The sequence below is a fragment of the Neolamprologus brichardi genome, chromosome 7 (assembly GCF_056152115.1).
Source record: "Neolamprologus brichardi isolate AB-2024 chromosome 7, ASM5615211v1, whole genome shotgun sequence".
Lineage (NCBI taxonomy): Eukaryota > Metazoa > Chordata > Actinopteri > Cichliformes > Cichlidae > Neolamprologus > Neolamprologus brichardi.
Window position 1 is genome coordinate 64,513,148 of NC_142110.1, and position 27,848 is coordinate 64,540,995.

The 27,848-nt window shown below is 40.1% G+C and overlaps 2 protein-coding genes across 3 annotated transcripts in view; both read right to left on the reverse strand.

Annotated features, from left to right (window-relative positions):
* spire2 (spire-type actin nucleation factor 2) overlaps positions 1–14,048 on the reverse strand; it is a 56,149-nt gene extending 42,101 nt beyond the window's left edge. Inside the window, exon 1 of one of the 2 annotated variants that reach the window (XM_087844127.1) lies at positions 13,539–14,048. In XM_087844127.1, coding sequence (XP_087700253.1) covers positions 13,539–13,836 — 298 coding nt within the window. In that variant the 5' untranslated portion in view covers positions 13,837–14,048. The remainder of the gene's footprint in view (positions 1–13,538) is intronic. The other variant, XM_087844126.1, reaches the window with a different exon arrangement.
* Positions 14,049–16,899: 2,851 nt separating this feature from the next.
* Positions 16,900–21,417, reverse strand: LOC148102298 (uncharacterized). Its single transcript, XM_087844128.1, has one exon. It carries the CDS (start codon positions 21,230–21,232, stop codon positions 18,281–18,283), a length of 2,952 nt encoding a protein of 983 aa, XP_087700254.1. The 5' UTR covers positions 21,233–21,417; the 3' UTR covers positions 16,900–18,280.
* Positions 21,418–27,848: the final 6,431 nt, after the last annotated feature.

Genomic DNA, 27,848 nt, shown 5'->3' on the forward strand with positions numbered 1-27,848 from the left:
CTAAATCGGCTGTCTCTCACCCTTTGCCCACCCCTGTTGCTTGTCGTGTGTTTCTTTGGTGTATTAAGAGTTTTTTCATGTGCAGAGGTGTTTCTTTCTGTTCTCAAACTGATCTCCCTGTTGGAGCTCAGTCTGGGGGGAGTTATTTTTTCTCTCCTTATCTTTCCTCATGTGGTGCATTTTCTATTGTTATACCTCTCTGACCTGTCTTCCCCATGTGATGTTTTGTGTAATGTATGTACGGTAGGAGGGTAAGATGGCGCCGCCATTGCGTGCAATAGGTCGGCAGCCTTATGAAATTTCCCCTTGTGGGACTAATATCAAATCAAATCAAATAACCCGTTGCCTCCCATGTTTACCTGAACGGCTTTAGCTACAAGTTCATGTTAGTTAATGGCCACATCATGACAGCTGAAACTCAGACCATCAGTCTTCAGCAATGCTACTGGATTTGTAAGCTTGTTCAAATGCTCGTGGTCAAGGAAAACAAACTTTGATTCATGCACACACACTCGCATTCTGATGGATGAATCAGGGGATGCTGGGGATTTTCCTTTGGCACTGGTAATCTTTCGTAGACCATCTCGACCACCTGAGCCACAGCCTCAAAACAAGTACATGACTGATACATATATATATATATATATATACATACTCTCTCGGAAATGAGATTTTTAATCTCAATGCGATTTTTACCTGGATAAATAAAGTTAGTGAAAGCACATGAAATCAATAATTAGATGTTAGACAAACAGATATACTTACACGCGACATCCTAGACATTTCCAGTTAACTACCACAACTATTAGATCATGTTATTGTGGTGTCTAACTGCCATAAGGTGAACCCACAGTGTTCTTTCTCATTAGCTGTAAGTCACACATGGTCTCATAGCTAATGATGGAAAATATCTCCTAAAAAAAAGGCCTGATACCCACACTCCCAGTCGCATACAAACAGAGACATGCACTCACACACAAACACACACACTCTGCAAAGATGGACTTTGCCATCTGTTGCCATAGAAATAAGGTCTGAGAGACCAAATTCAAAAGAAACCACAAAATGACAGAAAGACAGCTGGGTTAGGAAGAGCAGGGCTTATTATAAATGCATAAAGTACATTTGAAATATGAAATTTACAGATGCAGCCTAAAATTTGCTTTTGGAAAACAGACAGCAATAAAAAACCCCAAAACAAAACAACAAAACAACGCGCACCACATACCTGTTATCCAATGCGTAAAGATTATATAGTAAAACTGCATAAAGACCACAATATCTACATGTTTGGCATTAATAAATCTTATATTTTGCACAACTGATAACTGACGCTGATCAGCTGGTCACCTCAGGAGTGAAGCTGTTAGCTTATTGACCAGTCCTCACATGTTTATCACCTGGTCCTCATGCAGCTCTGAATCATTGTCGAGATATTTAATGTAGAACTGTTTACGTTAGACGTGAATCTTTTCCAAGATTGCTACTAGACATAAAACAGACTGTATATTAAAGATGGATGCAATCACCAATACCTAATGTTTCTGTACACATTAGCTGAGTTAGTGTTTCACTGTCATAGTTTCATTTTTTTCATATTTGGAATAATTAATTAAATCTGACAATTGTTAATTAAAATTGAAAAACAAATTAAATAATAAATATAAATAAATTCGATAATTATTCATCCGTTCTCTTCCACTTATCTTTGTCAGGGTAGTGGGCTCCCACTACCAGCATGTCTTTGGACTGTGGGAGGAAGCCGGAGTACCTGGAGAGAACCGATGCAAACGTGGGGAAAACTTGGGTAATTATGTATTTCAAATTTTAATTAATTAATGACACATTTGATTATTCAAATTTTATTTATTACATGGTTCCTGTGCTGTACGGAGGGCTACAATGGAGCGCCAAAACACTTGTCAAATTTTATTAGATTATAACTTTTATGACCAACATTGCATCCTTTTTTATGGTGATGATTTTATACTGTATATTATAAATAGGGATATTCCTGGCGACTTATTTCTTATTCAACTAAATAAGTGGGGGGAAAAATAGACTAACTGACTAGTCTAAAGCTAAGAAATACTTAGATATCAAGTTAAATTTGAGAACGACTTAATGAACAACATCAAAAACTAATAACACACCTCTGTAATAACAAATATATTTATTTTCTTACTTCTTTTATATCTATTTATTAGGCTTTTTGCACTGATGTAACCGGAGCCTCGTCATCTTGTCTCTCTATATGCTGCATTGGATATAGCGGAGATAACAATAAAGTTTACTTTGACCAAAGGCACTGGAACCGTTAATTACATTCTTCAATAATTAATCATGCCTCACCTCGCATCATGCATTATGAACATACTCCAGACAGACAGCGAAGAAGAAGAAAAACACTTAAAATAAACTGACGTTAAATATCATAATAAAACAAGCCACTACAAAAGATGTTCACGCATAACTAAAATATGACAAAAAATAACTTTAGAAAAACGACTAAATCGTGACTGAAAAGTGTGGTGCATTGTGCCGTGCATTATGAATGATGCACATTGCTTGAAAATGAATGAAACGATTTCAATAAAAGTTAAAATATAACATTAAAAATAATAAATCATCCAGCTGATAGATGTAATCTCTCCTGGGTCTACACTGAGGCCTCCTCCCGGTAGGACATACCTGACTGGAACACCTTACCCAGAAGGTGACGGCCTCATCTGGCTCCTTTTGATGTGAAGGACTAGCGTTCTCTACTCTGAGCCCCTCCCAAATGACTGAATTCCTCCCCTTATCGCTAAGGAAAAGCCTGCCCACCCCTCATACTAAGCTCATTTCTTTTGCTTGTATCCACAATCTCATTCTAACAGTGTTAACTGTTAAAAGACGAGGCCTAACAGATTAATGGCATTTAAGACCACTAAAAGACTATCTAAAAGATCTATTTCCTCTGGTCTTAAAATGTGTTCGTAGGACTACCAACAGCCTTAGATGTTCTCATGGTTCCGGAGAGGGGCGTGGGGTTCTAAAAGATCAGAAATGTAGGCAGGAGCATCATGATTCAGAGCTTTAAAAGTCAATACTAAGATTTTGAATTCTAAAATTTACTGGAAGCCAATGTAATGAGCATAAAACTGGTGTAATGTGCTCTCTTTTTCGTGTCTTTGTTTAGAGCTTTGCAGCAGCATTCTGGACTGACTGGAAACGATCAAGATTCTTTTTGCTCAAACAGAGAAAAAGACTGTTACAGTAATCTAAGCAAGATAAAATAAAAGCATGAATAACCATTTCTAACTGATTTAGACAACAAAGTTCGTAGATTGGAGATAGTTCTTAGCTGAAAAAGGCAGTTCCTAAGTAACTGACGAGAGTGTTGCTCTAGGGACCTGGCGGAATAAAAAAATAACACCAAAATACCCGAGACTCGGCTGAACAGAGGAGCCAAGAGAACCAAGATGCTGTTTGATTGTAGCTATTTGGCTGTCGGGGGCAATAATGAATGTTTCTGACTTCTCAGAGTTCAGCTGCAAGTAGTTGTCTCCAAGCCACTGTTCAATGGAAGCTAAACATTTTATTAAAGAGAAAAGTTTTTGGACTTCCATCTGCTTAAACGAGCAGTAGAGCTGAATATCATCAGCATAGAAGTGATAAGGGAAACTGCTTAATTATAAGTCCTAGAGGTAACATGTACAGGAGAAAAAGAATAGGTCCCAGAACTGAACCCTGCGGCACCCCGTATGCCAGGTCCTTAGAGTATGACATAAACTGATTTTCAAAAATACTAAAATTTCTATTGGAAAGGTATAACTGAAACCACTCCAGAGCCAGACCAGACACACCGACTACATCCTGGAGCCTGGTAACCAGATGGTATAATCCTAACTTTGATTAGGACCAGCAGTCTTCAAGGACTACCAACTATAATGCTGTCAGGTGTAGTAGGGTGTAGCACTCTGTTGTCCTTTGTACTTTTCAAATCATTAAAAGTGGATTTATTACAGTACAATAACCAACACGGGAAAATCACGTCAGTGCAACTCTGTTTTATTTATAAAGCCCCTTTATGAATCACTGAAGTAACTCTACATGTGTACAAAGAACTGAGGTAATATCAGGTGCATGCTCTAAAGCATGAAGGGCAGAGTGAGCACTATAATGGGAGGACTGCGTGTTTCATGTTTCAACAGCGCATGGTCAGAAAGCTGAAAAACGGCCTTTTGTTTCACTTCTTGAAAAGTGTAGTTAAACATTTGAGTGGTGCAACCTTTTTATCTGACAAGAGCAATATGTGGACTTTGACTATGAGCTGGCCTTAAGTACACTTAGTGAATCCCTCTTAATCTCACCCTGTAGCCTGACCCTTGAATGTCTTTCAACAGCCATTATATGAAGACCTTCTGACTATATACACACACACACACACACACACACACACACATGCACATATATACAGTGGCTTGCAAAAGTATTCGGCCCGCTTGAACTTTTCCACATTTTGTCACATTACAGCCACAAACATGAATCAATTTTATTGGAATTCTGCTGTTCACAAACGCTGTCCATCTGATCTGACTGAGCTGGAGCTGTTTTGCAAAGAAGAATGGGCAAGGATTTCAGTCTCTAGATTTGCAAAGCTGGTAGAGACAGACCCTAAAAGACTGGCAGCTGTAATCGCAGCAAAAGGTGGTTCTACAAAGTATTGACACCCCACTTTTCAGTTATTTATTTGTAAAAAATGTTTGGAATCATGAATTATTTTTGTTCCACTTCTCACGTGTGCACCACTTTGTGTTGGTCTTTCACGTGGAATTCCAATAAAATTGATTTAGGGGGGGCCGAATACTTTGCAAGACACTGTATGTATACACATACACATATATACATATATATAGTTATGAGATTAGGGCTGCCACGATTAGTCGACTACTCACGATTATGTCGACTATCAAAATCGTAGACGACTAATTTAATAGTCAATAAGCGGTACGTTTCACGTCCAATGGATGCATGATCTGACTAGTCGACTAATCGTAAAAATAATTGGTGACTAGTCAACTATCAAAATAATCATTCGTGGCAGCCTTATTTGAGACACTCACAAACAAACAAAATCACAGTTTAGTGAAGCAGTAACGAAGCCTGCTTATGGGAAACCGTAATCTAATTAGTTTTTTTGCAATAGTAAGTAATCGGATTACAGTACTGCCCATCTCTGTATAAATATACATGTGTGTGTTAAACTACAATTAAAATTAAAATTGACATTAAAACTACCTTAAACGTTAAAAATACACTGTGTGTTTAGAAAAAACTACACCGTTAAACTCTTAAGCACAGTGGTGGTAGCATCATGCTCTGGGGCTGTGTTGCCTCCAGTGCAAATTATGCCCATTTGATTCCTGTCGGACTCGTTCCCGGTGGGTGATGGGCTCCGCCAGGGCTGCCCTTTGTCACCGGTTCTGTTCATAATTTTTATGGACAGGATTTCTAGGCGCAGCCAAGTGGCGGAGGGCTTTTGCTTCGGTGGCCTCAGAATCTCATCTCTGCTTTTTGAGGATGATGTGGTTCTGTTGGCTTCATCGGGTGATGGCCTCCAGCTCGCACTGGAACGGTTCGCAGCCGAGTGTGAAGCAGCGGGAATGAGGATCAGGACCTCCAAATCTGAGGCCATGGTTCTCAGCCGGAAAAGGGTGGAGTGCCCACTCCGGGTCGGGGATGAGTTCCTGCCCCAAGTGGAGGAGTTCAAGTATCTCGGGGTCTTGTTCGCGAGTGATGGGAGAAGGGAGCCGGAGATCGACAGACGGATTGGGGCTGCGGCTGCAGTAATGCGGACGCTGCACCGGTCCGTCGTGGTGAAGAGGGAGCTGAGTGTAAAAGCGAAGCTCTCAATTTACCGGTCGATCTACGTCCCTACCCTCACCTATGGCCACGAGCTGTGGGTAGTGACCGAAAGAACGAGATCGCGGATACAAGCGGCGGAAATGAGCTTCCTCCGAAGGGTGGCTGGCCTCTCCCTTAGAGATAGGGTGAGAAGTTCAGCCATCAGGGAGGGGCTCAGAGTAGAGCCGCTGCTGCTCCACATTGAAAGGAGCCAGCTGAGGTGGTTCGGGCATCTGACAAGGATGCCTCCTGGGCGCCTCTTGGGCGCGGTGTTCCGGGCATGTCCCACCGGGAGGAGGCCCCGGGGCAGACCCAGGACATGCTGGAGAGATTATATCTCTCGGCTGGCCTGGGAACGCCTTGGTGTCCCCCCGGATAAGCTGGAGGAGGTGGCTGGGGAGAGGGAGGTCTGGGCCTCTCTGCTTAGGCTGCTGCCCCCGCGACCCGGCCTCGGATAAAGCGGATGAAGATGGATGGATGGATGGATGGATGATTCCTGTCGATTGGGCGATGGACAAGGACTACGAGTCCATGAGGAGAGTGCAGAAGCATTTGACCAGAATAAGATGCAGAAGTTACCAAAAACCTACTTATATTCTTACAATCTCACACTCTTGCTACTCAATTCAAAAGAACTTCAAGCTGTAACTAAGATATCTGCCAGCACAATTATAATAAGCCAAACAAGGATTTTCCACCCAAACTGCAGAGCTCTCCCCAACATGTCAGCAATAATTGCGTTCCAGATGGCAGCTGGTTCATGAACACTCCTCATGCATTTGGAAAAGAACATTTCAGTCTGACATCAGCTTGCTGCAGTACCATGAGTCAGTTCATCTTCTGGGTGTTTCACTTTACATTTGTGCTTCTGCAGGGATAGTCGGTGCAACAGCTCACCAACAGGAGCCACCAATGACGTTTCAACTAAAGGTCGAGGTCAGGAGAGGGAAGCGGGTTTTAATTTTCCTCTCGCCGTTCGTATCAGATGTCAGAACTGAATTTGATAAACAGAGTGAATTTGCAGCATATCAGCGAGGATGTTTTCCTCCGTTGCAGTCTCACTGTCTCAGGTTTTTTTTACATCAGGTGCGTGTTTACATTAAAATGCTGTGTAGCACAACATCAGTCTGAGTTCATATCAGGATTCACATTAACCTCCTCCTCTGCAGATTGCCGCACTACCTGATGGGGTTTAGATTTCCAGGAAATTGTTATTTGAGACAGCTGAGGCCGTGCGCCGTGAATGCTAACGGTACTGTACATTTATATTTCCAGCACACAGAAGCAGGTAAAACAGTCTGACTATCAAAGCAGATCCGTTCAGAGACAATGTTCTTTAGCTCAACTATTTTTTCTTGTGTCTGGCAGGCATCGGATTCATCAAATCCAAATAGCTTTCTATTGGATTTCACCAGTTTTTCCTGTCTCAAGGTGAATCAGCTAGTTCTGAAAATAGAGTTTGACTAATGAAGATAAAAATCTCCCGAACAGCTACTAAACTGACATTCCTGTTTTTAAGTGATTGAGTTTAAGGCCAAGAACAAACCTCAAGTTTTCAAGGCAACACAGAGAAGATGACAAAATCACAATTTCCATTTACTGGGGCCAAATATTTGAAGGCAGTGGTTCTTAAGTCCAGGTGTAATTTTAGGTCCCAGGGTGGGGTGTGGGGTTAGTTGAAAGGAATGCAGAGTATTTCAACTACAAACTACAAGAAGTTGGGGTGATGATCACATATGAGCTGCTGAAAGAGGTATTTTATTGTTTTTTTTATTCCTAAAAACACTACTCATAATAAATTGAATCCAGTGATAGGTTTCAGAAAAGGTAGGAAAGGAAAGAACACTGGAAAAGTAGTTTAATGTTAGAAAAAGAAACTAACAAACAAGCAAACTTTATTGCGTAGAAAAAGAGAATTCCAGATAGACAGCATCTTTGACAGGTAAGGAATAGGAAGGGTTTGGGATCAGGAAGACTGTGTGAGTAAATAGTGCCACATTTTAGTTGTAATGTGTCTCAATGTACAACTGCAAACAATTTGAGGATTGTATAATTTATTTAATTATGTCCCATTAACAGTGTTGGGGAGTAACGGAATACATGTACCGCCGTTACGTATTTAAAATACAAAATATGAGTAACTGTATTCCGTTACAGTTACCGTTTAAAAAGGTGGTATTTAGAATACAGTTACTTTGTTGAAATAAATGGATTACATGGCGGTACTTCCCTGTTTCATATTGTGGCGGGTCAGGACTGTTTGGGTTTTGTTTGACAGCTACGTTCTGTTGTTCCAGGCGGCAGCGTTACGGTTGCCATGGTTACAGGGTGACGCTCTCTCTGCGTGTTTCCTGGGTGAGAGAGGCATTTTTGTTGTTGTTGTGCTAAGCTAATAGGCAGAATGCTACAGGTATATCTCTAAAGAATGTAGCATCATAGGCAGTGTAGTCCGTGCTGCAGGGAGAATGGACTGCCATACACGTTATGTGTCTGTGAGCGAGGGAGGGAGAAAAAGGAAAAGTACGAGCTGTCATCGAGCAGAAACGGGAGCTGGAAGCATGTAAATATAATAATAACCACTGCAGCCAAGAAGAGAGCCTGACGAGCCCAGTTGTAAGTAAGCTATTAAGACTTGACTGTACACCGTGTTCGTGTTTTCCTCTGAAACAATAAGTTCTGTTGGAGCAGCCTTTCAACGCCTCTCTCTGTCTCTCGCTAGCAAAGTTGACCCAGACAACAAAGTAAAGCTAGTTTTCGGCTACGAGCCGACACAGAACCCGACTTATTAGCTAGAGGTCCCTTTACTACGGTTCGGAGCCGCGGACCTTCAGTAACAGTAATAAATCACAGCAATAGTAGATTCACGTAGTTGTAAACAGCATGATAATATGTTAAGTAATCCAAAGTATTCAGAATACGTTACTCTCATTGAGTAACGTAATGGAATACGTTACGGGGCATGTATTCTGTATTCTGTAATGGAATACATTTTAAAAGTAACCTTCCCAACACTGCCCATTCAACTACAGGGAATGCAGACAAGGTTGGGCCCTCAGATAGCACTGCACAAAAAATATACATAATTCTTCAAGGAAATCATCACATAGGCACAATAATGCCTCTGAAAACCATTCAGTGATCAGTGTTCTTCACTGTTCCATCCATGCTTATCCAAGTATAATTCACGAGGGCTGCAGTCTTAGCAGAGATGTCCACACCTCTCCTCTCCCCAGTCACCGCCTCTAGTTCCTCTGGGGAACACCGAGGTCATAAAAGCCAGCCAGAGACATAATCTCTCAAGTGCACCCTCGGTCTCGCTTGTAGCCTGCTCTTAGCTGGGCATGCCCGAATCACCTCACCAGTAGGCATCCCAGTCACTGCTTCTCAAAATGTATTTCAAAAGATAAATGTAAATGATATATAGAGCTGAATATCAAAGTATATATCAAATATCTGATATCAAAGTATAAAATGACATTTATACACAACTTACTCAACGAGCAAATAGCAGGCTGACATTTACCGGAAAGAAATAAAATGGAAACAATTTGACATTGCTAAAAGCAAAGGGGTAGATTACTTAAATTATGCCCACATAAATTACCCATCAAATTAAAACCAAACACTTTTCACAGTCAAGGAATCAGGTGACTATTGAAATACATAAAACAAACTAAACCTCTCAGAAATCAAAGCAGTTTGTTTTTGACATTTTCTTGTATATTGCAGAAAGAAAAAAAAAGAATATCAAGTAAATTTTGTCATCTAAATTTTGACAGAAGAGTTAATAGTGCAACAGATTAGATGTCAGAGGCCTCATCACATCTGGAGTAAAACAAAAGCAGCAGCAACAACAACATGGCAGTAATTGCCAAGCATGGAGATGGTACTATAATGTAGTCAGGATGCTTTGCTGCAGCTTTCCATATCTGAAGGGCAGTATTACAAAGTAAAGTTTGGACTTCAGATGGTGCAGTATGCTGTTCTGGGTGAATACGGCCACATAAAGAAAGGAAAATGTCCCTGTAGCCAATGAGCTGCATTAATAATGCAGACAGACTATAATAAACTCACCACCTCATGCTGGTTTAGGGATTTGCATCACTGCTTTGATTTAGACCGTTTACTTATGGACTAGCAGAGCGTAAACCAACACAGGCTGCAAGGATAGCCAGCTCTCAGTTAATGAGAGCTAAACATCTGAGGGTTCATGATGCCAAAGTTGGAACTGCTGTTGTGTCAAATAAAAACAAAATAAAGTGATGTGCAGATCTCATAAACCCATATTTTTATTAAAAGAAACAGAACATAGAAAACATAAGTTTAAACCGAAAAATTCCCCATTTCAAGAAAAGAAAAGACTCTAAAAAGTCAAGTTTACCACTGTGCAGCATCCTCTCTTCTTTTAGCAGCAGGCTGTGAACATCTGGCCAGTTTAGCACCTGGACCTTCCTACTACAAAGCCACGCTGTTGCAGTAGATGCTGTAGGCAGTTTAATATTTTCTTGCTGAAATATGCAGGGCCTTCCCTGACATCATCTAGATGGGAGCACATGTTGCTCTAAAATGTGTTTATATCTTTCAGGATTGATGATGCCTATCCAGATATGCAAGCTGACAATTCTATAGGCACTAATGCACTTTTGAAATGATTGTTGATAACAAGCCGGATGGCCTTTCTCCCTTTAGTCTGGAGAACGTGGTATCCATGTTTTCCAAAGAGAATTTCAAATTTTGTCTCACTTCATGTTCCCATATGGCTTCTTCTTTGCATGGCAGAAACTTAACCTGCATTGTACACAGCTTGGTGAACCATGTTCATGGTCAGTGATTTCTGTAAGTGTTCATGAGCCGAGGCAGTGATTTTCATGACAGAATCACGCCTGCTTTTGATGCAGTGTTGGCCTCAAGGATCATATCCAATACCGATTTTCAGCTTTGTCCTTTGCAGACATAGATTTTATCTAATTGTATTTATATAGCGTCATATCACAACAACAGTTAACAATCTTCTAGACTGACTAGTGTTGCCACGGGTCGTCTTTAGTTTCTAAAACAGCCCCACCTTGAGATTCGATTAGCTGGTCTATCCTGAAGCCAAAAAGCTGCACTGTCATATGAGTCAAGCAATGAGAGGAAGTTATTGGGTGGCCAAAAGACTCCTTATTCCCTTATTCTGATTAAAAACATAGTTTTCCTCCTCAATGAACTATTGTAAATATAACCGTGTAATGCTAAATAACAATATTGAAAAGTCATGTGCTTATTGTAGATTAGAGATGTAAAACAATGCATTATATGCCTATCAGTAGTTTGGTCCACTGCCTGCCAAATCCTGTACTTTGCAACATCAAACTTAAAACTAACGATGGGTCAGACATAGGGCTGGGCGATATGACCCAAAATTCATATCTCGATATTTTTTAGCTGGATGGCGATATACGATTTATATCTCGATATTTTTTTAAGCCGTAAGGTAAGAACAAAAAGAGTTCTTAGTCAAAGCTGTGTCCCAGATGTCACACAGGCACTTTTATTAACATACAGCGTCGATGTACATGAAGAAATTACTGAAAAATAAATTATCAGCATTTATTAAATAATAATGCTCCATAAATAAAAGAAAACAATGTTGTTTTTGTGCATAACAAAAAGCTCACAATTGTACAGTCAAAATGTTAACTAACAGACCCTGAGCATAACAACAAAGGCAGATTTTGCAGCTGCTCTGTTCCCAACTTCTACTGCGTGACTGACAGCCTGGAGTTTGAAATCTGCTTCGTAAACGTGTCTCTTAACAGTAACTACACTGCATTTTGTTAGCTCCATTAGCAACAGGAGGAATCTTGTCTTAAAAAGTTTTCTCCCTTATTGTTTTACTGCAGTCACATCTTCTAATGCCTCGTCATCAAGATCTGTCCACAGTAACAATCATTAGAAGTCAATTTTCAACCAGTTTAAGGCTTGCTATTTGTTATTTATGACACATTCCGCTGATTGCCTGTTCCCCACACCTGTATGACAGCTGCTAAATCTAAAGCAGTTCACTCCAACAACACTGTCATAACATCTGATAAAAAAGCCATAATCCTACTTTATGTTTATTATCGAGGTCACAGTTCAGGATGATGGTGTAATGTGTAATGAGCTCATATTTAAAAGGTGTTCCTTGAAACAGTGTAACCATTTTATGCAAATCAATGCTGTGTTTTTTAAAAAGGTTACATTAACTTTACTTTTTCTTTATGATCATTTCTCATGTAAACATGAGAACCATGACTGACCCATGATTAACTAATAAGCATGTTATATGACATGTGAACAAATGGCAGAAAGAAAAGTAAAGTGCCATCCTCAAACATGCACACAGACCCTTCCTGTTTGATCTCTGAACAGCTGTTACAACAGCTGCTACTGTATATTCACCTGGAGACTTTATCAAAAAAGGAGCTCAGCATTTCACAGTTTTTCCTGAGATTTGATATACAATATTCTTTTCTTTTGCCCACATTTCTCAGTCATATTTTAAAATGTAAAAGTCTATCTTCTCTCAGGGCTGCTGGCAAGAAATATCCTGGCTGTATTTTGCCTAATTGCAAAATAAACAGGTTACAGACATGACTTTAAGCACAAAATATGAATTTCTGGAGATATTGTGTCGCCATTGCCTAAGATCAGATTTTTGGAGTAAGAGGTGAAAAAAGTTTGAGCACAAATTTGCCTTTTTTTCGGATTAAATTGAGTTTTGACTTAAGTGTCTCCGTGCAGCCTCCTCTTGAGCTGCAGTGAGGACATAAATACTTTACATGCAGCAGGATATTATGCAGGTACGGGCTAATTTCAGCACGGAGGGGACAAGAGGAAGGCTGCCTAAAATCCTCTGGGCTTCTAGCCACCCTTTGATGTCTCCAAAACAGTCTTTGCATAAGGAGATGCTAGGGGAAAGCGGTGCTCCATGAATAATTTATCATTTACCGGCATAATACGAGTCATCCTTGCTGGCACGAGTAGTGCGACAAAATCTAGATGGTGTAAAATATAAAAACACAAAGGCAGTTTGAGTAAGTGAAGCTCGGGGTTGCGCAAATGACCAAATAATCCAGCTGAGGGTCAGCAGTGTAGGGATCGATGCTGTTTGAGACGGGACAGGTTAGCACCGCGGCGTCCGTTACTGAGCAAGACGTTGTGAGCCAAACTCTGTATTAAATGCGAATAACTTAGGACAAAATGCTTTAGATTTGTGTTCCTGGTAGATAAAATACGACATAATGATACTATATGAAACAATATTAGACACTCTTCAGTTCCGCGTTATTATTGTGAACAAAGCATGGAGCACTTTAGGACACTTCTGGATATAAACACAAGCGCTGCTCACTGAGGCGGAGTAGTTTACTGGGAGAAATCATTGCGGTGCGGATGAAAAAAAGCGGTAATTTATTTATTTATTTATTTTTTACAAAAATGGAAATTAAACTACGCCGAATTCAAAAGTGGGTTTTAATATTTAAAACTAACCACAGGTAAACCTGCAAAGGCCATGCTGCTTCTGGCAACTGGTCTATCCTGTTAAAGTGCACTTTTTCCGCACTTGCTTTTAGTTATCAAGATAGCGGAAAGTTGGGAGTAACCGCGGCCGTCTGTCCTACCGTCATATCCTTGCTCCCGCTGTAACGATACGGTTCCGTCCCTGTGGAGGAGGATGGAGGACGGGTCCTTCACCCGGCTGACTCTCCCTGCCGGCGGGCGGGGCACCCTGAGCCCGCTGCAGCACTGGTAGCACACCGCCCATGCCTGCTCCTCGTTGATGGGCTGCTCGTAGGACTTCAGCACCTCCTCCAGAGACAGTTCCCGGGGCTCCGCCAGGTCCCGGGAAGCGTCGCGGTCCGTGGGGGCGGTCACCCGTGGGTCCCTATCCTCGCCGCTTCTGTTAGTGGATCTGGCCATGGCTGCGATGCCGTGGAGCCCATTCCTTACTCCGCAAGCACCGGAGCCATTGATGCTGACCGCCTCACGGCCCAGTCTGCTGTGCAGTCCGCGGCTCAGACGTCTTCAAGTACCGCAGCTGCGCCTCGTTATCGCAGTGATGCCGTCAACTTGCCCACCGGAAGCGCAGCGTTTCCGGATCACGTTTTCAAACAATAATAACTTTTCAAAGTAAAATATTTTGGAACTGGCGCTTCAAAGGGTTTTTGTTTTGATTTGTAAAAAGCCAATCCAGAAGACCTATGCGCATAAAGTAAAATGAAAATAAACAATACAATTAAAATCTGTTAGTTTTTAGTTATTTTCTTCTGTACAATATTGTATAAACGTCTATAGTCACATCTCATTTTGTTTTATTTTGTTTCCAAGAATGTCTATGCATTGCATCTGGCCCTTCAGCGGATCCATCTACTCTTCAATGAAATCCCATCTGAAATAGTCTAAGTGGGAGTCAAGAAGCTTACCCAGATTACCCAGAACTGGACTGAAAATGAGTGGCAGGTCTGATGTAGTGATGAAATTGTGAGGCTGCATTTCAGTCAATGGTGTTGGAGATCTTGTTAAAACTGATGGAATTGTGAACACAGAAATGTACCATTAGATTTTGATACACCATTCAATTCCATGTGGAAAGCAGATTGGTAATGGCTTCATTTTTCAGCATGACACAGCAAACACAATGGCAATGGAGTCAAAGGTATGCGAGATAGAAAAACACACACTAAAGATGTTACTTTAGTCATGGATTGGCCTCCCCAGGACTTGGCATGTTAGTTGAGCGCCACAGTGTGATGAAGAATAATGTTCAACTGACTTTCAAGCTTGTTAGAATTGCAAACCTGACAGAGTCAGCTAAACTTTATGTATTACTTTATACAGTATTTCCATGTGTGTTTGCAAATGTTTGCTAGCAGGCAGGGCATACATGGAACGCCATAACCAAGTGCATAGTATACAGAAACATCTGTGTCGAATATGGCCTGGAAGTCCTGAGGTCAAAATGTGAGATGCCCCAAGATTGGTGGAGACTGACCAAGCTAAGATCCTGTGGGACTTCCAGATACAGGTGGAGAAAATGGTGGTGGCTAACCAACTGGGCACAGTGGTGGTAGACAAACAGAAGAAGATGAAATAATGATGTAGCGGTTCCAAATAACAGCAACATCAGGAAGAAGGAACACGAGAAGCTCGAGAAATACCAAGGGCTCAGAGAAGAGCTCAAGAAGATGTGGAGGGTGAAGGTAACGGTGGTCCCAGTGGTAATCGGAGCACTAGGTGCAGTGACTCCCAAGCTCTTCGAGTAGCTCCAGCAGATTCCCGGAACAACATCGGAGATCTCTGTCCAGAAGAGCCCAGTCCTAGCAACAGCTAAGATACCCTCAAGCTCCCAGGCCTCTTGTAGAGGACCCGAGCTTAATGGATAGACCACACGCAGGGGCGAGAGGGGAATTTTTAAAATATATATATTAAGAATATTTTCCCACCATTCTAAATTATAGACTCTTTTTTTCCTTTTTTTCAAAATACAATAACTTGATTTTCTCCCAAATTCTCATATGCCAGCTCATTGGCATTGCATGTATTTGCCTAATATAAATGGTGTATGGTTCTCCCAAGTGGCATCATGAAAGCAACTTGATATCATTTAATAGTTTTAATAAGGCAAATTCAAATGCTAACCACTTTGGAATATAAAATAAATATTTTTCAAATATTTTTCTTTTGAAATGCATATTTTTTGTTGTTGTTTTACATTCACAAAGAAAATCATGTTTTTTTGAGTGGTGAAAACAAACACTTGTAGAAAATAAGTAGCTGCCACAGTTCTACTTCTTCTATTATTGAAGCTTGCAAGCCACTAAAGTACAAAAAACAAACAAATCATTTTTTGCCCTTCACAACACAATATTTCCAGTAATTATCACTGAATTTCTAACTCAAAATTGAGAAAATGTTGATTTATTAAATAACATCCATAAGAAAACAACAGTTTATACAATACCATTGTAATATAACTTGGATTTCTTGGTAATATAAAGCAGGTAATGCTGGCATCACCTTTGTCAAACGGATCTGGCTGGTGTTCAGAGAAGAAGAATGATCAAAGAACCATTTATTTATTTTTAGTTTTTCTTTTTAAAATTTTATTTATAAAACCTGCAAATGACATATTTAAATATCAGTAAATTGTACAGACAGCAGGTGTTTCAGGCCTTTTTTTCTTTTAACTGCTACTCTGTAGTAAAAATAATTTCTGTTGCATTTATGGTCCAGTGAGTGTGGGTATCAAGAAAGTTGTTTTATTTTATTGCACATCTGTGCACATATTTCAGGTTCTTTCTAAATGACTATAGCTTTGTTAACTGGATATTCAGAAAAAGAATGCAAAATAAAAATTATATTTATTAGTGACTCAGCCAGCAGATGGCGCTGCAATGTAAGTTAAAGTCTAATGAGACACCTTTATCATCCTCTCACAGTGTGAAGCCATCAAAGTTCTTAGTAACAGACTCAAACACACAGGAGTGTATGGCAACATTTATTGCTGTCATTAGTCTCATTTAGTTTCTGACTGACTCGTCTTACAAAGTGAAATAAAAACAGAAAACACACATTGTTCCACACGTTTTCACATCATATCAAATCGAGTCAGGAAAATGAAAATAAAACAGTACGTAATCTGTCCTGGTGTTTTTAATACTTAACAATTCCTGTTTGTGTTCAGATCTTTGACTCTTCACAATGACAACCACAAAATATGTGCACACCCCCGTCCTCCTGTGGTCCTCCGGTGTTCAGAGGACAACAATGATCAAACAACCAGATACTTTAAAGCCTGATCTGGCTGGCTAGGCGGGTGTCCACTAAAGCCAAAAAAATAATATATATATTTTTTAATTAATTACAAATACCTTATAGGAAAAGCTAAGAAAAGGTTGCAGAAGCACAGAAACAAACTGCCGTGTACGTTATAGTGTGTAAATTCAAAAACTGTATAGAGAGAATGGCGCAATGAAAACAGAATAAGATAAGATAAACTTTATTGAGTAGAATATAGGCAGTAAGAGTTTTGTAATTAACTTTTAATTACGTTTGCCAAAGACAATGACAGTAAATTAACCCAGTTCTACCTGCTTCTCTTTTCTCTAATACAGTAGAGTCTGATCTACTAAAAATCCTCATACTTGACAACACAATAAAACACAAGAAATATCAGAATATGTTTGAGATTAGGATTTTTATTGGATGGTAAATCTATTTTTTTATGTCAGGTTTTTTTACATTTCATTTTGTTTTACTTTGATGCTATAATAGATGATTTTAAAATTCAGTTAAATCTAAGATTATATAGCATCGCAGCAAAACAAGAGTCTCCTCAAGGTGCTTTATAATGTAAGGTGAAAACCCTACAGTATTAGCAGGAAAATACCCAACAATCAAAAGATCCCCTTTGAGCAAGCACTAGGCGACAGTGGGGAGGAAAAACTCCCTTTTAACAGGAAGAAACCTCCAGCAGAACCAGGCTCAAGAAGGGGCGGCCATCTGCTGCGACCGGTTGGGGGTGATGGAGAGACAATATAGGGAGACAAGATGAAATATACTTCTGTTGGCCAATTACATTGTTTTTGAATAAATTATTGAATGCTTCGAGATCTTTAAAGAAGCATTGTAGTGTGTGTGTGTGTGTGTGTGTGTGTGTGTGTGTGTGTGTGTGTGTAGCTTACCTGCACATTTTTCCAAACACGAGGCTGCAAGAGAGACCATGCGTCGAAGGTTTTTTGTGGTTGTCATTTTTCCACTGACATAAACAGCAGGATCTGACCGTAAATCCGGGTTAAATCCACTCGGCGACGGTGGATAGGAAAAACTCCCTTTAAAGGAAGAAACCTATTGCAGAACCAGGCTCAGGGAGGGTCATTTGCCTTGACTAGTTGCGGGGGTGAGGGGGGAAAAAAGAAAAGAAAAAGGATGAAGAAGGGAGGGGAGAAAGAAAAATGGAGAGTGATGGAGAGAGGTGGTACGAGAGAAAGGGAGAAGAGGGGAGGTGAAAAGAAAGGGATAGAAAGGAGGAGAGAAAACCCCAACAATCCCCTCTGAGCAAGCACTTGGCGACAGTGGATAGGAAAAACTCCCTTTAAAGGAAGAAACCTATTGCAGAACCAGGCTCAGGGAGGGTCATCTGCCTTGACTAGTTGGGGGGGGGGGGGGAAAGGATGAAGAGGGGAGGGGAGAAAGAAAAAATGGAGAATGATGGAGAGGTGGAAGGAGAGAAAGGGCAAGACGGGAGGTATAGGGGTGAGGAGATGAGAAAAGCGTTTTTTTTTCTGTAGGATGAGGGTTTTCAGTTCTTCGGTTGTTACTGTAATTTCCTCCTCAAGTTTCTTGCATTTTTTCTCCAGTTCTTCTAATTGTGCTTGTTTTTCTTCTCCTGTATTTTTTCCAGTTGCTCTTTTTCCTGAAGAAGCTCTTGGTTTTCCTCCAGGGCTTCATCAAGCTGTACTTGCAGCTGCTGTTTCAAGTTGACAGCGTGTTGGAGATTCCCATAGATCTCCAGATTAACAGCTTGCGCTTGTTGAAGCTGGCAGGACATTGTTCTTAACTCATGCCTGTTCTGCTTCTTTTCTGTCATCAGGCTTGCAATGCGCTGCTTTGCTTGATTAAACATTATTCCCCAGCCCTCATTTATGTTATCCACGTTGGGCTGCTTCTGTTGGTTCACCAGCATTTCCTTGTGCCTTTCTTCCAAGTCTTTATTTTGGCCTTCCAGTTCTCTGTACTTAGTGTCCAGTTGTTTCTTCTCATGAAGCACTTGTGCATTTCTGTGCAGTGCTTCATTAATCTTTACTTGCAAGACATCATTTTGTTTCTTCATGTTGTGAAGCTTGCATTCCATGTCTTTCTCCTTTATGTCCTGCTGTTTCTTCTCTTGAAGAAGCTCTTGGTTTTCCTCCAGGGCTTCATCAAGCTGTACTTGCAGCTGCTGTTTCAAGTTGACAGCGTCTTGGAGTTTCCCATAGATCTCCAGATTAACAGCTTGTGCTTGTTGAAGCTGGCAGGACATTGTTCTTAACTCATGCCTATTCTGCTTCTTTTCTGTCATCAGGCTTGCAATGCGCTGCTTAGCTTGATTAAACATTATTCCCCAGCCCTCATTTATGTTATCCACGTTGGGCTGCTTCTGTTGGTTCATGAGAATTTCCTTGTGCCTTTCTTCCAAGTCTTTATTTCGGGCCTCCAGCTCTCTGTATTTAGTGTCCAATTGTTTATTCTCATGAACCATTTCTGCATTTCTGTGCAGTGCTTCATTAAGCTTTACTTGCAAGACTTGTTGGTTCTTGACAAACCCATTGTGCCTTTCTTCCAAGTCTTTATTTCGGCCTTCCAGTTCTCTGTACTTAGTGTCCAGTTGTTTCTTCTCATGAAGCACTTGTGCATTTCTGTGCAGTGCTTCATTAATCTTTACTTGCAAGACATCATTTTGTTTCTTCATGTTGTGAAGCTTGCATTCCATGTCTTTGTCCTTTATGTCCTGCTGTTTCTTCTCTTGAAGAAGCTCTTGGTTTTCCTCCAGGGCTTCATCAAGCTGTACTTGCAGCTGCTGTTTCAAGTTGACAGCATCTTGGAGTTTCCCATAGATCTCCAGATTAACAGCTTGTGCTTGTTGAAGCTGGCAGGACATTGTTCTTAACTCATGCCTGTTGTGCTTCTTTTCTGTCATCAGGCTTGCAATGCGCTGCTTAGCTTGATTAAACATTATTCCCCAGCCCTCATTTATGTTATCCACGTTGGGCTGCTTCTGTTGGTTCACCAGCATTTCCTTGTGCCTTTCTTCCAAGTCTTTATTTCGGCCTTCCAGTTCTCTGTATTTAGTTTCCAGTTGTTTCTTTTCATGAAGCACTTGTGCATTTCTGTGCAGTGCTTCATTAATCTTTACTTGCAAGACATCATTTTGTTTCTTCATGTTGTGAAGTTTGCATTCCATGTCTTTGTCCTTTATGTCCTGCTGTTTCTTCTCTTGAAGAAACTCTTGGTTTTCCTCCAGGGCTTCATCAAGCTGTACTTGCAGCTGCTGATTCAGGTTGACAGCGTGTTGAAGATTCTGTTGGTTCACCAGCATTTCCTTGTGCCTTTCTTCCAAGTCTTTATTTCGGCCTTCCAGTTCTCTGTATTTAGTGTCCTGCTGTTTCTTCTCTTGAAGAAACTCTTGGTTTTCCTCCAGGGCTTCATCAAGCTGTACTTGCAGCTGCTGTTTCAAGTTGACAGCGTCTTGGAGTTTCCCATAGATCTCCAGATTAACAGCTTGTGCTTGTTGAAGCTGGCGGGACATTGTTCTTAACTCATGCCTGTTCTGCTTCTTTTCTGTCATCAGACTTGCAATGCGCTGCTTTGCTTGATTAAACATTATTCCCCAGCCCTCATTTATGTTATCCACGTTGGGCTGCTTCTGTTGGTTCACCAGCATTTCCTTGTGCCTTTCTTCCAAGTCTTTATTTCGGGCCTCCAGTTCTCTGTATTTAGTGTCCAGTTGTTTCTTGTCATGAAGCACTTGTGCATTTCTGTGCAGTGCTTCATTAATCTTTACTTGCAAGACATCATTTTGTTTCTTCATGTTGTGAAGTTTGCATTCCATGTCTTTGTCCTTTATGTCCTGCTGTTTCTTCTCTTGAAGAAGCTCTTGGTTTTCCTCCAGGGATTCATCAAGCTGTACTTGCAGCTGCTGTTTCAAGTTGACAGCGTGTTGGAGATTCCCATAGATCTCCAGATTAACAGCTTGTGCTTGTTGAAGCTGGCAGGACATTGTTCTTAACTCATGCCTGTTCTGCTTCTTTTCTGTCATCAAACTTGCAATGCGCTGCTTTGCTTGATTAAACATTATTCCCCAGCCCTCATTTATGTTATCCACGTTGGGCTGCTTCTGTTGGTTCATGAGACTTTCCTTGTGCCTTTCTTCCAAGTCTTTATTTCGGGCCTCCAGTTCTCTGTATTTAGTGTCCAATTGTTTATTCTCATGAACCATTTCTGCATTTCTGTGCAGTGCTTCATTAAGCTTTACTTGCAAGACTTGTTGGTTCTTGACAAACCCATTGTGCCTTTCTTCCAAGTCTTTATTTCGGGCCTCCAGTTCTCTGTATTTAGTGTCCAATTGTTTATTCTCATGAACCATTTCTGCATTTCTGTGCAGTGCTTCATTAAGCTTTACTTGCAAGACTTGTTGGTTCTTGACAAACCCATTGTGCCTTTCTTCCAGCTGTTTATTATGGGTCTCCATTTGTCTGCACTGCTCTTCAAGTTGAATCTTCTCTGCTTGGATTTGTTTAATCCTGTCCTCTAGACAGCTGTGTTTTCTTTCAGACATGTTGTAGTCTTGATATAATGACTGTGTAAAACTGTTTAAAAATGTTTCTAAGGCGTACGTTTGAATGCTGCGAACACGAGTGCTGCGTATAAACTGACTAAATGTTTAGGATTGCACCCCTATTTAAGGCTTTCAGATCAAAGGCATAGAACCATCGTAGTATGATGTCATAGGAGTTAGGCTGTCACATGACATAATTGAATGAGGATTCTTTTTTTTTAGGTGAGTCAAGTTTTATTCTGTTATTTTTAGCTTTTAGCTTCTATTTTTCTCATTTTTAACATTTATATTTTTAAAATTATTCAACTTTATTCAACAAAAATTTCCCATGTATTTCAGTGGAAAGACCCTTCAAATTCTCATTCAACTTACTCCTCTTTAAACTCTTACCACTTCCACATACGTTGACATAGAGCCACCATTCAAACTTTAAAACGAAGCCAAAACATTCAACTATTCAACTTGCATTTATATTTTCAATATCTATTATACTTTTTCTTCAGTTCCAGTTTAAGTTTCATCCTTTTTTTTCAGCCGTTTCAGAGTTTATAATGGGTGTGTATGGGACGGAATGTTGGCGCTAGAGTGAGACAGCTCAACTGCCAGAGTGAGAGGAGGGGGGGAATTAATCTTAAAATCTTTTCTTAAAACTGCTGCTGTGTCCACAATGTTTGCTCTACAGCCATCATTTTACCCTCAAACCGTAGCCATCGCTGTCCTCTTTCATCCAATGCGTGTATTATTGTAATAGGTGTTATGGTTCTTTCATAAATGTCACCAATGCACAGTCTCCTCCCTCCAACTCTTCCATAGACTCCAATGTTAAAATGGCTCAGAAAGTTTGTTTGAAAATCAGAAGTACAGGCTGTCTTTACACTGTCACCATGTCCATATAATAAACTCCACAGGCATGAAAACTGAGAAATCAGTAGACTAGACATTGCTGGTGCTCACGGTGAAAGAATTTTGTCAATACGACTTGTACTTTTCATTTGGGAATGATTTGTTTTGGGCTGACTTTTCTGTTCATTTTAAGCAGTAGAAGTGAGGCACATGTCTGTGTGCGTGCCATTGGGTGCAGTCACTATAGCAACCAGGCTCACACCTGCCTGCTTAACGAGCTCTCTCTCACGCTGCCAAGGTTAAACCTAAAAATGTCTGCTGCATCTAAGCAGTTGTAGTAAGATTAACTTTTTCAATAGGTACAATAAGACAGATTTGACAGGTGTCGTGTCCAAATTCATGGGCTGCATCCTCCTGAGGACCCGGCCGGTCTACTTGGGCCGGGTCCTCAGAAGGTCGGGTAGGCCAGAAGTAAACAGCTGGGGAAATTGGACGGCCTAGCCTTCTGATTAGCGTCACCGCTGTCTCAGCCGTCTGCTCCTTGCTATCTAAAATATAACAGGACACTGGCGTAAATTCTTGACCGTCTCATACTTCTGTTTAATCAGTTTTCTATTTGACGTTTATTCAGCTGTGTAAAAACCAAGGAGGAACCCACCCGGGGGATTAATAAAGTTTTATTTTATCTAATCTAATAACTTTAATCTCAGCCAAGCCGATTTACTCATGAACAAACAAAACACTGAAAAAAGCCCAACAATAACATTTTTAGGTTGTCTAAGTGCCTTATATATTACGTTTAACCTGAGTAGCGAAAGTCCGCGGTGATCTGAAAATGATGTGCCGGGAGTTGTGCCGTTCTCGGCCGCATCAGTGACCCTCGAGCTCCCGGCTAGCTATCGAGCTGGTGGTGGCAGACGTCTCCGAAAACGTTGAAGCACTTTTGCAAATATGCGATATCTTGATAAACCGAGCAGATATTTGATGTTTACACAGCTACTTTCCCGCCTGAAAATATGTTAAAAGTTTATTTTGTGACCCAGAAAGATTAGTAAGAGTAATTTTAAAACTTAGTAGCGGCCGCCATTGTTGGAAACTGGAGTTTGGCTGGGCCGCGCTATGAATTCTGGGATATGGTAGGCCACGAAGGACACACCCGACCCATCCTTCAAATTCGGGGAAAAGGGGGACGCATTTGTCGGCTGCATTCGGAGGAGTCTACGAATTTGGACAGCCTTCGGCGCGTCGCTGTGACGCAATCGGTCTACAAATGCGGCCTCAGGAGGATGCAGCCCATGAATTTGGACACGACCAGGGTTTTCCCACAGATTAATAGTTTGTCAGTAGTTAGTAGGGCTGGGTATCGTCACTGATTTTTAGAATCGATTCAATTCCGATTCACAAGGTCCTGAATCGATTCGATCCACGATTCGATTTAATTCGATTCGATTCGATTCACTTCGATTTGAATCTGGGAAATTTTGACAGTCAGAAATATTATAATTCAGATCAGTACATTTACATATTTTTGTATCTATAAAAAGGAAGCTGACACACGCAAGACTTTATCAATGGTGTAAGCATCACAGCAGATGCCTTTGTGTCAAAGTAGCTGAGGATAAAACACAGAAAAACATGAAGGCGATTTTCCTGGCCTGGGATTTTATAAAAATATTCTGCAGTACATCAAAAACGAAAGAAAACCATTAATCAACATATGAACATTACCTCTGAAGTTACAGCGGTTTTATTAGAGACACTGCTGAGCGTTTTGCATTTTGCATAATTTTAAAAAGTTTAAATTTGTTCAGTATTGAACGGCAGAAATTAGGTTTTCTTTTCGGAAGTATATAAAACGAAAAAAAAAAAAACGTTGGCCGACAGCGTTGTAAACAACGGTAGACTTGTGCGTAACAAGCAAGCAAATAATGAAGAAAACAGTACAGAGAGAGAGAGAGCTGTGCATCGTGGTGGAAGCAAAACAGTAAAAGTCAGAGTGAATACATGACGATGTTTATGTGAAGCGTAGTTTGGATCTTCTTTTGCTGCTGGTTCGGTCAATATTGTTTGGAGAGACATCAAACTAACAGCTTTAGAATCAGCGCATAAAGGGCGTGAACACAAAGCGCGGACCCGCCGACAGATCAGAATCAACGAGCTGTCGGCTTTCAGCCCCGACCGTGAGAAAGGCGATATCTAACTGATTCTGATCTGCGGGTTGCGCTGTGTGTTTACATCTTTGTGCAGAATCCATGTTCCTGCTCTCATTTACTGTCTTAGCTGTTTGGTGGTTGTTGAGATTTCACCAGAGATTCTGGCATTTCGGGCAAAATAAATTTATATTAAAAAATCGATTCAGGATTTTAATGAATCGATTTTACGTTATCCAAGCCAGAATCGATTTTAATCGATAAATTGATTATAAAAACCCACCCCTAGTAGTTAGTATATGCCAACTAAGTAGAGCATTGTGATTGGCACACAGGTTTTTCAGATCTGGGCAGTTGGAGTCAGTTGATGACGTTAAAATCATCCTTTCTGACTGGATAATTAAAGCTCACAGCATCTACCTGTCTGTAGTTGATTTTCCCACATTTTAATTAACGTTTAACTAATCTAATCTCATTTAATGTCTCTGTTTATAGTCTGTATAGTTTATCTCCCCACTAACACACTTAAAGTAGTCTTAAAATGAAACCCACAAAACAGTTCAAGATGAAATACTTCTTATTTGCTCATGTAATGCCAGTTGCCGTGTTTTTCTGTATGTCACTCATTCGCTTATACTCGGGCAAAAAGTACCAATTTGTACACTAGTCTAGTTTATTTTTTCCCTCTATCTCTCACACACAGAGACCAACACACAGACATGTTCAATGCTCAAATTTCCAAGCACCACCTGAACGCCTCATCTGTTTTTAACCCATCACTGGACCAACTGTCGTCATTAGTGATGGTAAATTTGATTCTTTTTACTGAATCGAGTTTTAATGAGTCACTCACCAAAGTGACTCGGGTTTTTTGAATCATTTGATTCACTGAGTCAGTTGACCAGAGAGTACAAAAAATGTATATTTTCACTCAAACTTAATTTGTTTCTCTTTTCATGTAAATCCTACTGCTAAGATGAATGATTCTAAAAGAAAGCAACTATTTTATAGAGCAAAAAAGAGCAAAAACATTTCTAAAATTAAGCAATTTCCTATCAAAATTGCTTAATAAACATTTATTTTATTTTATTTTATTTTATTAGTATTTTCCTTAAATGTGTTAAATATATATTTTCTCATCTAAATGTCCACTGAAATGTGAGCCTGGGGGCGGTAATGCGCCTTAACATTGGTTGCCAACCAAGAAGTAGAAGAAGCTGTTAGCCAGGAGGGAGGGGGTCAGATCGGTACCCCGCATGCGCACTTCCTCTCTTTGCCAACTTTTTTTTTTTTTGCACAGAAATGTACAACAATTATGGCAATCTCTACAAAGATTCTATTTTTCCAACATGAAATAGTATCAGAACAGGCTGAATTCCAGCATATAGAAGATAGATAATGAACAGGAAGTACAAACAACAACAAATAAATAAATAAAATCAAACCCCAAAAAGAATCAAAGCAAACAAACAAAACAAAACAACAACAAAAAAAACAAACAAAGAAAAAAAAGACATTATACCTTAGGGGTTTTCTAGCAGATCTAGTTCAATAATCATATGATTCAGAACCAGAGCTTGTTTTTTGTCCATAAATTTAACAGATGAGAGGAAGAGGCAGAGTTCTTTGTGAAAAGTAAAAAAGGACGGCTTTGTTTTCAGAAAACAACATTTGTGAATGAAGAATTTCCCCATAATAATTATTACATTTAAAACATTTTCAAGCTTCTTTTCTTTTCTTAGAGAACCAAAGATAATATCATTTTTAGAAAATTCAAGTAAGTTTGGAATCTTTGGAAAGAGCCAGTAGTGCACATCGTTCCACAGGGCTTTACAGAATATACAATCATAAAATAAATGTTCTGTTGATTCAATATCCCCATCACAAAAAGAGCAAGAATTATTATCAATAGCAAAGCGACGTCTGAGAAATTCTTTGGAAGGGTAAATACCAGAAAGGATTTTGTAGTGGACCTCCTTAGCTTTGGGAGGAATGGGAAGTTTTAGGTAATTTTTTCTGATCTCTTTCTTTTGATCACCGGAGAACAGATGTGAGATGGAATTTGGATTGGATCTATAAGGGAAAAAAACATTAGTAAATAATTCCCTAATTTGGGAGTTTTTTAGACTGTTAGCTGTAATGTTATGCCCATTTACCAAGAGTTCAGGGAGGTCAGGGGATCTATAGTCAGGGTTTTGAAAAAGATTATATGCTGTACATAGAATGTTTTGAGGGATAGCCTTAGTAATTTTTTGAAATTCTTTGTTATTTATTTGCAGATTATAATTGGTGGTGAAATCTTCTAATAAAATTTTGCCTCTATCATTTAACAAATGCATCACTGACCAGATGCCCTTATTGTACCATTTTTTTTTATAAAGATTGATTTGTTTCCAACGTTTATGTAGCGACAGTTCCATAGGGGAGTGTTGTGTGGGCTGTAGTTATGTTTGTACATTAATTTCCAGTATAATAAAACTTGCTGGTGAAAGGAAGAGGGCTTTATGGGGAGTTTTTTTCATGTCAAAATCACATCTAAGTAAAAGATTAATTCCGCCTAGATCTGAGAATATTTTGCTTGGAATGTGAAACCAAAGGCTATTTTGACTTCTTAAAAATGACCAAAGCCAATTAATTTTTAGGGTGCGATTTAAGCTGTCAAATTCAATAGCTTGCAAACCTCCATCTTCAAAATGTTTGACTAAATTACCTTGCCTAATATAGTGGGTTTTGCGTTTCCATATAAAATCAAAGTTTAGCTGGACTACCAGGACATTTAAACAATGGATAATCCGTATCCGCAACAAATTTTTGCTTTTCTCCTCAACAGAGAGCATTCCCCGATTGAACAACAGCGCCGTAAAATAAGAAGAATGGTGCCTAATGACCAGTGTTGGGACTAACGCGTTATTAAGTAACGCGTTACAGTAACTACGTTATTATTGTGGTAACGAGCACGGTAACTAGTTATTATGCCAAAACCAGGAACGCGTTACTCGTTACTGGGATTTAGATAGGCTCGTTATTCGTTACTTCGTGTGGTGGCTATCGCGGAGCTTCCACAGATTCAGTAACATTAGCAAGTGGTGGAAACCAGCAGGTGGATGAGGGAAAAGGGAGGCAAGAGGAGAGACCCGAAGCGGCCGCTGGTCCGAGAGTGTCAGGTGAACTGAACTTCAGGTAAGATCTGGGTCAGATATAAACCAGGTTTAGGTGGAGTTTATTTTCGTTATGCTGACTTTTTCGTACTGCGTGCTAGCTAGCATGACGGAGTTTCTATACAGCTGGGTGGGTGCTATGTTACTGATGTTGAACTTTATTTTGTTCATAAGGTTAATTATTAGAGTTGCCAACCGTCCCGTAAAAAACGGAATCGTCTCGTATTCAGAGAAAATATTACACGTTTCGTATTGAGGTGAAAAGACACACAGTTTGTCCTGTACTTCAGCTACAATGAAAAAGACACAAAGCTGGAGTTATTCTGTGTTTACGCTGCACAGCTGCCTCTTCTTCTCTCATCCTCTCACCCTTCCTCTCCTGTTTCTACTTCAATCATGAAACTGATCAATGATCAGCTGATCGGCTTTTCTCTCTTGTTTATTTATCGCCCACTTTGCACCAAA

Bases quoted from the DNA above. Each gene is read 5' to 3' on its own strand.
- LOC148102298 (XM_087844128.1), bottom strand. From the start codon at position 21,232: ATGTCTGAAAGAAAACACAGCTGTCTAGAGGACAGGATTAAACAAATC.